Genomic DNA, 10322 nt, shown 5'->3' with positions numbered 1-10322 from the left:
AACCTTAAAAAAAAAAATCCTTCACCTGGCTCTCTAGGCAGGTGAAGAACGAAGGGGGGGGGGGGACCCCCCAAACAAAAGGGGAAAAAACCAACCGACGTCGTGAATTATTAAGGGAGAACGTGTGTTTGTTCGGTTGAACGGGGGACGGGGACGAGGCGCGTTGTGTGACTTCGGAGCGGACCGGCTTGATGGACACAAAGCGCTCGAGACGACGACGCCGCCGCCGCCGCCGCCGCTGTGGCGGGAAGCCGCTCGCGACGCGGGGCTCGCGAAGGGATCCGCTCGTAGCGAACGAACCGCGCGGAACGAGTCGGCAGCCACACTCCTCGACCCCGACGTGACGGCGATGGCCGAAGCCCTGCGTCCCGGGTGACTCGTGATGGGAGGGACTGGTCGCCTTGCGCCGGGCGAAACGAGCCCTCGTCGTGCTCCTGCCTTCGCGTTAACACCAGACGAACGGGGGCGGCGGGGGGGGGGGGTTGGGCGATCGAACGACTCTTAATTTACCGAGTGAGTCGTCGGGAACCGAATCCGCCGATTTTTTTTTGGGGGGGGGGGGGGTGACGGTAACTTCATCGGAATAAGATGTCGCTGACGATAGGCTTTGTGCTCAGGAGCTGAAGGAGAAGAAGGAAGCGGCGGCGGCGGTGGAGGAGGCGGCGGCGGAGAAGAAGGACGACGACGCGAAGGAGACCAAGGAGAACGGCAGCGAGGACGCACCTGCCAACGGGACGGTGAGTCGGGCCTTCGGAGCGAGCCTCGTGGCCTTTTGTCTCGGCGGCGCCCGCGTGTGCAGGTGCCGCGGACCCGCCCCCGTCCGGCTGCTCCGCGGCCTCTGCTTCCCCCCCCCCCCAACCCCCCGCCCGGCCCCCCACCCCGCGGGGCTGTATTTTGGGTGGTGAGATGGCACAGATGTTTGCCAAGTAAGCCTCCAGGCACCTCGGCGAGTTCTTTGACTTGTTTCCCAGAGCCCTGCGGCTACTCTTTTTTTTTGGGGGGGGGGGGCTAATGGGAGATTTATTTTTTATTTTTTCCATCATCCCTGAGTGGCAAGACCACAGATGAGACTTACTCAGATGGTTCCTTAAATCCTGGGGTTTTAGGCGTTGAGTGGTGTTCGTTTTTGGCTCTCATCAATACCGTAGACGACGCTGACCTTCCCTTCACCGCTCCGCTCACGTTTTGTTGTTTTTCCTCGTTCAGAACGGAGCTGATCACAGTGACAAAGCTGCCGAGGAGGTAGAAGAACACAAGGAGGAACACAAAAATGGCAACGGTATGATGTCGGGGCTTGGAATCGTGTGGTTTTTTGGGTTTTTTTTTTTTTTTTCTTGATTTGTTGCAGCAATGTGTCGTTTCACTCTGGCCTTGGGATTAAAACTTTGCGGTAGATCATCTGGGAAGTATTTCCCACTGCTCATTGCATTATATTTCCCCGATTCAAACAAAGCTTGTTGTTTGACCGAACAGGGAAAGCAGAGGAGGCTCCCCCTGCTGAGGAGGCCGATGCCCAGCCCGTGAAGCGCTCAGCTGAAGAAGAGGAGGTGCGTTTGCCAGCTTGAAACTACATCCATTTAATCACACCCTTACATTTCACCAACTTTTTTTTTTTCTTCTATAATATTTAAGACCTAACGTACTACTCTGGGTAAGCTTAACGTAATGTTCACCCCCCCAGGAAAATCAGGAGACCAAAAAGCAGAAGACAGAAGAGAAAGAAGATTCGAAAGCAGAAGTGGAGGCTTAAAAGCTCCGTCGCGTTATGGTTGCAGCACTGTCTAAACGGCGCTGGTCAACATCATGTTGTAGAGCTTGTGCTTTCTGTATCTTTAAAGATGTGTTTTGTTTGCTCCCACATTATCATTTTTGCACTGGAGTCCTTCAACTTGGTGGTCCTGCCTCCTTTTTTTATGAGATGTTATTTATTGGTCTACAAAAAATGGAACTTTTTTTTTCTTTTTTTTTTTTAACTTGTAGAAATTGGGCCACACTATAAGATCAGTTTTAAGTTTTATAATGCAGTATGTTTCAAGCACATTCTCTACTATGTTTCTGCTGACCAGCTCATTCATTTCCCTAGACAGTTGCTTCCCTCCAATGCTCATGTTGATACAAACTTCACTTAAGGACCAAAGATAAGTTTTAAGCAGGGGCTAATGGACAGTTGTTGGTATTGATGCTTCTTTTTGTGTTTAGCTGCAAGTAATTAGGCTTGCCTGGCGGCCCTGTTCGAACAGATGGCACAAATGATTATTTCTTCTATGCCTCCATAAGATGACTTGCCCTCTTTTGTGGAGGCATTCTTTTGCAATGTTAATTAACCCCTCTTAAATCTTTGAGCTTTGGTCATTTGTTCTGTATACATTCCACGCAAGTTCAAATTGTTTCATCTACATTTACTGTTTTTTGTTTTGTTTATCGCTGTGTAACTCAGTTTTGTTAAACTGCCTTTACCAGAAACAAAAGGGTTACTTCAGCCACTGCTTTGTATATTCTGATTAAAAGAAAAAATGTCTTTTTACTTCTGTGTTTGAGCCATGTTTTGCATTCTTTTAAAATTCCAGCCGTGTCTCTAAATTTTGTGTGAGGATATAACTTGACCTAATTTTCCTTAATATGGAAAATGGCTGACTTAAATAAGCAGATACATCTTTCCCATTTTCTTTGTAAGAAATGCTTAAAACGTTTCATCTACCCAACGTCTCATAGCTCCCCCTAGTGTTTACCTCTGAGGCAGCAGGATAGTTTAGGTAACTAAGACTTTCCTTGGTTGTAAAACTCAAATCTGTAACACTGATGCAATAATAGACACAAGAACTCACAATTGCAAAATGATCATTTTAGTTTTAACTCACCCCTGAAGTAGCTGTTACAGTAACACTGATATTACTTAGCAAGAGATGGCATCATAGGACAAAATTCCAAAATGTTTATCCAAGCAAGCTTAAACGGCATGATACAGTTTCCTTAGAAACATGACTTGGCATGTGCCCCAACAGTTATGGAAGTTGTAGTGCAAGGCCTCGATGGGCTATCTACGGAGGCATGACCAGTTGTGAATGATTGGCAAGATCCACCTTGGATGTTCCATGTGAGGACCTGTGCTGAGTGAAAACAAGCAATTGATGTTTCAATTTGTTCAAACACCTGAAATCAGCCACGGGACCAATGATGTGATAAGGGTGTGCAGGCAATGCAAAGCAAGCTTATTTGATTTGGTATGTTTTTCCTAGGCAACCTGATAAAATGGGAAATCCTGGGTAGATGGATGGTATGAATTGAGCCATGATTGTTTAATGGTTTCAGTGAGGAAGTTGGATAACGAAGTCGAAGTGAGTGAGCCTTATTGGGTCTAATAAAGTGACAAGCCGAGCATGCGCCCTTATAGCAAAGATAAGCACTTGTTGCTGACAATATAAAACCCAAAAAGTTCTTTGCTTCTGAGTTGTCCAACTTCTTGGTTACCCATAGTTCACATGAATCTTCTGAGAACTCTTGCCAGTCAAAAAACCGATTTGTAGTTCTTCTGTTCGGTTTCCGACTGAATGCTGAATCACACCCCAGTTTCAACTTCTCCTCTTCCTGATAATGACAAGAATCACTGTCATTACAAAGGCATGGCCAGGCGCAGAGTCACAGCTCACAGTGCCGTCCATGGCTTAGTGAGGGTCCAGAGATAATTTGCCAGCAGTAAACAGGGCATTGTGATTTTCAGTGTCTTTTGTGTGTGTCTGACTAATCTTAAAGTCATGGCTTGGTGTACCTAACTGAGATCATACCACTGCTGGGGAGGGGAATAAGACCCCACCTGTAAAATCAAATAGGTAAATCTATTGTGCGTGAACGTTGGTGTATGTGTGTGTGTGAATACTGTTAGTTGAACTGAACGGTGAACATGGCTGTGTTTAAGCCTCGTGTAGCACTCAGGGCTTTAAACAACAGTCGTTGGCAGCGCATTCAGTTAGTCGCTTAATCCAGGATGGAATGCTTGTATGTTATCTTAAAGAAGCAGGTAGTTAGGTGTTCCCTTGGTGATATGACCAAATAAACACTATCACATTGGCATTGGAAAAACGAGAATGTAGCTCATGCAGACATTATATAACTAATAATAAGGAACAAAATCTGTATGTGGTGGTCAAATTTCTATCCTCAACACAAACAAGCAAGGAAAGATGAAATATTTTGCAGTTAAATCACACGACAAAACATCACATTCTTGGTTCTCAAGCATTCTTACAGATATCACTCATTGGACATATCCCAGGGGCACACATGCACACAAACACACGCACGGCAAACATTTTCAGAAATCCTATTCACCCGCTCTTCAATTAAAATGGTTTGATTCATTTTAATAGAAGAGTTAAGATTAAAAAAATAAAATAAAAAAAATGCACGGGCACTGTAGGAAACACCGGTCATGTAGACAAATTACAGCAGTAGCCAATGTCCGTCTGTCTGTCGTTCTAGCTCTGAAGTGAGCAGTGCTGTTTAGTGCAAAAAATAATACTTGTGCTGTACCGTGTGAGGCAGCATATAGTGCTGTCAGCGGTCAAAATATACAATAAGCGTCAGCACAAGGATGCGTGTTGTGTGAGTGAGTGTAAGTTACAGGGATTTCTAAATGTGCACCAATAGTGGCTGGGTCTCGCTTTCGGGGGGCTCACCCTCAGGGGGGGGCAGTTGATACACCACGCAGAGGGAGGAGTAGAGACACCCAACGAATGACATCAGGCTCGCAAAGTACATCACTCCCTGGGCCCCACCCACCAGCGAGGTTAGAGGCCCCATTGCCACGGAGACCAGGATCTGAGCCAGGAAGTACTGGCAGCTGAGCAGAGAGATGTCCACTCCCATGCCTCTTCTGGTCCCATCCTCAGATGAGCCACAAAACTAAGGACAAACACACGAGCGCGGGTTACAACGGGTAACACACAGTGGAGATATCTGTAGAGGTCGTGGTATATGTGCCAGACATGTTTTGTATAAATTGTACTTTCTGCACATAAACTCACCTGGGGGCTCTGGTAGTACTCGCACAGCAGAGAATAAGGCAGCGTGCATAAAGACGAAAAAAGCACGCCGTATGTCACGCAAAGAGACAGTACCACATAGAGGTTGGTGGAGAGTGTGGCCAGGCCTGTGCCCAAACCAAACGCCAGGTAAGCAAAGAAATAGAGAGATCGGAGGGAGAAACGCTCCTCCAGTTTCTCCAATATGGCTACAGACAAAGGCGAAAAAGGCAGGTTAGATGAAGTTTTAAGACACATAAATAGGACGCTGTAAGTATTTAGGAAATAACTTGTGTATCAAATTATTATAATATCTATTCCGTTATGTCCCTATCAACCAACCTAAGTGTTTGACACTAACCTGAGTAGAAGGCAGCACTAAATGCATAGATGCACATGCCCCAGCAGCCCATGCTGACCCCAGCATTGTAGCGCAGGTAAGCCTCAGAGTCATGGGGTGCTTTGGGATCTCCTTTAAACACCACCTCCCCCATGAAGTCAGTGTAGAAAAGCAGCATGCCCTCAAAGGACAGCCAGCCTATAACAGAAAAAGAAGATGATATATATGTATATAACGAATCAAATAAACCTTGCAAAGGTTTGAAAGGGATCCCAGCCGGGGGGTTATAATACATTTTAAAAAGACACAAAAGGTTTCTAACCCAAAAAATGATTGGTGCATAAGCTCCGCAATGAGGGAGGCATCCTATAGATGGCCACGCACAACAGCTTCATTGACATCTGGGATTCTGCTGTCTCCGCATTCTCACTCAAATCGCTCTCGTAGCGCACCCCGTTCAGTAATATGTTTGCTACCTTCATTAAAAAAACAAAACAAAAAAAAAAAAGTTACATTTTGTTAAAACATTGGCCCCTCATGTCTACCTACAAGCAAATGAGCTTTAACTTTAATCCTTATGTAATGACTATTAAATCCCTGACCACGTCATGTTATTAATCTGGCTGACCTGCTGGCTGAAAGTCACTGTTCTCCTCTGTCCATTCTCCATCCCAATAGTTTGTGTTTCCAAGGGATCCTCCATTAGTGCAAGACTCTGGGGGCGTTTTAGGATACCAGCAGATGAGCGTCGATGGGACGCTGCTCCGGGGTTAGATACAACACTGGTCTGAGCTGCTCCGTGAGAATCCTCCTCTGGCTGTGGCTCCTCTGCATGTTGGGTTGGATGGCTACGTGTCCTGGCCTCTGCAGATGGCTTACAACCCCCTCCAGAATTGGAGTCTGACCCTTGTAAAGACTCCTGATGAGGAGGGTCCCTTGATGGAGGAGGCCTGGCTGCTGTCTCAGAGTCCATGGGTTGTGGTGTCTGTGGACCTGTATAGCAGTCTATGAGCACACTGTCAATATAGGAGGCTCCCAAAGAGGAGGCAAACTCATTGATGCCAGTGAGGGAGTTGTCCCTACTCATAAAGCTGCCATATTTAGGAGTCAGTGGGCTGAGGGGCGATATGGGGCTGGTGAGGCCAGCACAGAGGCGTGCGTTGGCGCTGCACGAATGGGCCAAAGATTCAGGATGGCGTGAGTAGGACTCCGACAACTGGTATCTGAAAAGACCTCCCTCGTCGGCGTCCTCATCCTGTCCGGAGGCTGCTCCCGGCGGTACGGGAGGGGAAGGTGGAAGGGGAAGGCTGGGGCTTTTTAGATGTTTTTTGCTGGAGTTTGTTTGAGGCTGTGTCTTTGGTAGGGCGCGTTCTGGAATACTGGTAAGAGTCATCGCCGTGGCAATGACCAGGGTAACACTAGTGAAAAGGTATATGACTCGAAGCTGACCTCCCATTGCCCTTCCAAACTCTGTGTGGTCCCAGTTTATTCCACCCACAATGTAGCCGAATCCCCCTCCAAGTCCTGAAAAGCATAAGCACAAACATAGCTTGTAAATTAAACATTTGATAAATCACTTCCGCATAATGTTCAAGTGCTACCGTGCTGAAATATGAGCTTGATCCTCTTCAAATTTTGCTGAGGGAATATAGTGTTGAGCTGCCGCCTTCTGTACCTTAGATTGTGACCTTGTAATGTGAGTACACGGTTTCTGACCTGCAAGCAGTGCATGGATGTTCAGACCCCGATCCTGGTCTTCTGGGCTGCAAACATCCATCATGTAGGCATGACTGGGGTTGTCGGCAGAGTCAGCACTGAAATCCATTAGAACCACCCCACATATTGTCAGGACAATACCCCACTTATGATTTGATGCAGTGTCTGCCAATGAGCTGCCAATGTCTCGCCCATTCAGCACCAAAGTTAGACCAAGCAAAGCCCCTGAGTGGAAGAAAAACAGAGCAGTAAAGCTTATGTCTCCTACACCCTGTTAAAGCATGGGGGATGATTCATGCAGGAAAAGCATTACCTATCGCCAGGGCAAAAATAAACGGTCTCCTTCGCCCAAACCGGGATGTACACCGATCGCTCCAAGCTCCGAGGATAGGCTGAACAAGGAACCCTTGCAGCAAAATAGAGGGGACGGAATTTTTGGCCACAGAATAAGTGCAAGAGGAGATCGAAATTCTAATGTATCAGAAGCTTGTATATTTCTGCTGTTCATCTGCTCACCAGTCCACTTACCCAGTATTGGACTAATGAACCACACCAAGCTGTAGAATTGGTCGGGCAGACCCATTTGAAGAAGGACTGGCGTCACATATGCTGTTTCCATGGCATAACTGAATTCAATACCAAACAGGATGCATCCATTGAAGAGCAACTCGGGGAAGGTGCGTCTCGGGGGAAGCTCACTTAGGTCAAGCTGGTCCAGGGGGCAGGGGGTATTCGGCGGAGGAGGAGGCGAAGGTCCAATCAGCTTCCGGTGCTTGGGGTGTCTTTGGAAGTTGTTGGCACGGTGGCTCAGGTGCCGAGTGGTGGAGGTTGGAAAGCTGGCGGTTTTGGGGAGCGTACTCTTCCACAGGCACTCCGGCGCTGCAATCGATCTCCCCCCAGGGCTGGCCAAGAGGGGGTCACTGGGGGTACCCATGCCTGGAGATGACATCCTTCTCAACCCAGCTTACCGCAGCACACAGACGGTTGACCCTGGACAACAAGATTACGACACCAGGACAAAAAAAAAACCACAAAAAAAAACAAAAAAACAAAACAAAGCACTGAGGTATCTTTTCATAAAAGGCTGTATTGACTTTTAGAGGGCATTCAATATCATCTCGCACATCCATCCATGGTAACTGCTCGAAACTAGAGGTTTGTTGTTGTTGTTTTTTTGTTTGTTTGTTTGTTTGTTTTTTTCTTCTTTTGTTTGTTTTTAACAGCATGACCGAGGATCCCTGGATGATCAGTTTAGGACACTGCAGTTGCCGCTAGACAGCAGCGACGGCACTCCTCACCACTGCGCATGTTGGAGGGATGAGCGCAGAGCCCCGTGTGCTGCGTGCGGCTGGACGAGGCAGCGCGTTATGCGGCACGGCTCCCACGGACCCCGTCCCCGCTTTCATCTCTTATGGATGAGGATCAGAACGGACACAAAGGAGCCACCGGGACCTCCCAGCCCGGCTCGGATAACCATTGTAGCGGTGTTTATTGTATGGGCGCAGGTTTAGATTTAAATTCCCCGTATAGTTCAATGAATGGTCCGGTGGTCTTGCTTGGATGTGGCTGCTATTTCTCCGGTGTTCTACTCGAGGTGACTTGTGCTCAATGTGACAGTTATAATACACAATCGGTTAAAAGTCGTGGAAGAAGACGAGGCAGGCGTGCAAATTGAAACGGGAAAATAATTACCTTAAACCGGGGGCGGCGCGTCATTTATTGCGGCGCACAATGTTGTCAGAGCGACCATGTTTATGTTATCATATATTATTGTGCGACGCAGAACGGGACGCGTGCCGTTCTCCTTTGATGCAGTCATCCCCCTGTCCTCTCCTCCTTCTCCTCCCCCCTCTTCTTCTCCCCCCCTTCGTTCCTTCCTCTCGCCCCCCCCCCCCCCACCCACCCACCCACCCGCACACACCCCCCACCCTTTCCGCCGTGACGTCATGCCCCGCCCTGCCCCGGAGCGGTGGCGCAAACGACTCGCGAACGACCCGGGAGTCGGGAGCCGCTGCGGCAAAAGAGTCGTTCGTTGGTTCTGTTCGCGACTCAGCAGCTGCAGCCAGAAAAATAACAATGAATAATAAAATTAAAGAGTACAAAAAATGCTGAGGACTGAATTAATGTGGAAAATAAAAGTAATTTGTGTTTAATGGGACCGATTTACTCTTTGCATTTCACAAAAAAAACCCCAAATAAATAAATAAATGTGTATATATATATATATATATATATATATATATATATATATATATATATATATATATATATATATATATATATATATATGTATATATATATATATATATATATATTGACGGGGGTAAATCCTTTTTATGGTTCACACACAAATTATTTTGAGAGAATGAGGGTAAAATATATCTTTTTTTATGTCCATACTTTGCAGTCTTCTGCCAAGAATCAACATTTTTACCTAATTAAATAAACAAATAAATACATAAATCCATTAACTCTGTGACCTCCGACTCTCGTCCGTCGTCGCCACTTGAAACATACCAACTGAATCAAACGGACGAAGAGCTGCACGGTTGAACGACTCTTTATTATTTTTTCATTCCAGTTTAGTTTCCCATTCGGAACCGAATCATAGATTCGAATCGACCCTCTCGTCACTATCCGGCAGGACCTGCAGCATCAGCACCACGGAGCGGCCCCATCGGCGCGCCGTGTGGCCGAGGACTCTAAATGAAAGCACCGAAGGCTCCCGGGTCTGTTGTTTCCCAGCGAGCAAGCCCAGTCCCCGGCTAATCACAACCACTCCGCACGCATCATAGCTGCGATTTGCGGTGAGATCATCTGTTTTATTTTTTTTATTTTTTTTATTCTTTTTGGAAACGATTAATTCAATTGAAAATCGAATGAGCCCAAACAGATTACACATGACCTTGACCTACAGCGACTACATCAATTTTTGCTTCAGAAAAATAAATAATGCTATAAAAGCCCATGTGAAGCCCACGCTATTTTCATTATAAATGCAATTTCTCTCCTAAATTCAAGATTCAAGATTCAAGATTTTTATTTGTCACATACATATACATACGTCCATACATATATGCAGTGAAATGTAATGCAACGCACCCGGTGATAGCACACAATAAGTCCTAGGAAAAAATAAAAAATAAAATAAAATAAAAAGTAGAAAATTCCTTTCTCATAGACCGACTAACTGACTCCTAAAACGTAATACAGTAAGTGGAATACTTATAGAATAAGATAAAAATATA

At 46.3% G+C, this 10322-nt stretch overlaps 2 protein-coding genes across 2 annotated transcripts in view; one reads left to right on the top strand and one right to left on the bottom strand.

Annotated features, from left to right (window-relative positions):
* LOC307230808 (uncharacterized protein) overlaps positions 1-2524 on the top strand; it is a 2931-nt gene extending 407 nt beyond the window's left edge. Inside the window, exons 2-5 of the mRNA XM_080001252.1 lie at positions 618-737; positions 1207-1279; positions 1474-1547; positions 1682-2524. Of these exons, the coding sequence (XP_079857378.1) occupies positions 618-737; positions 1207-1279; positions 1474-1547; positions 1682-1750 (336 nt within the window). The 3' untranslated portion in view covers positions 1751-2524. The remainder of the gene's footprint in view (positions 1-617; positions 738-1206; positions 1280-1473; positions 1548-1681) is intronic.
* Positions 2525-2921: 397 nt separating this feature from the next.
* slc45a1 (solute carrier family 45 member 1) lies at positions 2922-8905 on the bottom strand. Its single transcript, XM_080000062.1, has 10 exons — positions 8767-8905; positions 7603-8064; positions 7388-7480; positions 7075-7299; positions 5987-6882; positions 5681-5834; positions 5380-5556; positions 5022-5227; positions 4674-4899; positions 2922-3585 (listed from the first exon to the last, which is right to left on the bottom strand). The coding sequence occupies exons 2-10, from the start codon at positions 8021-8023 to the stop codon at positions 3557-3559; spliced, it is 2427 nt and encodes an 808-aa protein (XP_079856188.1). The 5' UTR covers positions 8024-8064; positions 8767-8905; the 3' UTR covers positions 2922-3556.
* Between the last annotated feature and the right edge of the window lie 1417 nt (positions 8906-10322).

The sequence above is a fragment of the Zeus faber genome, assembly GCF_960531495.2.
Source record: "Zeus faber genome assembly, chromosome: 5".
Classification (NCBI taxonomy): Eukaryota; Metazoa; Chordata; class Actinopteri; order Zeiformes; family Zeidae; genus Zeus; species Zeus faber.
This window is presented reverse-complemented; position numbering and strand designations above follow the sequence as displayed.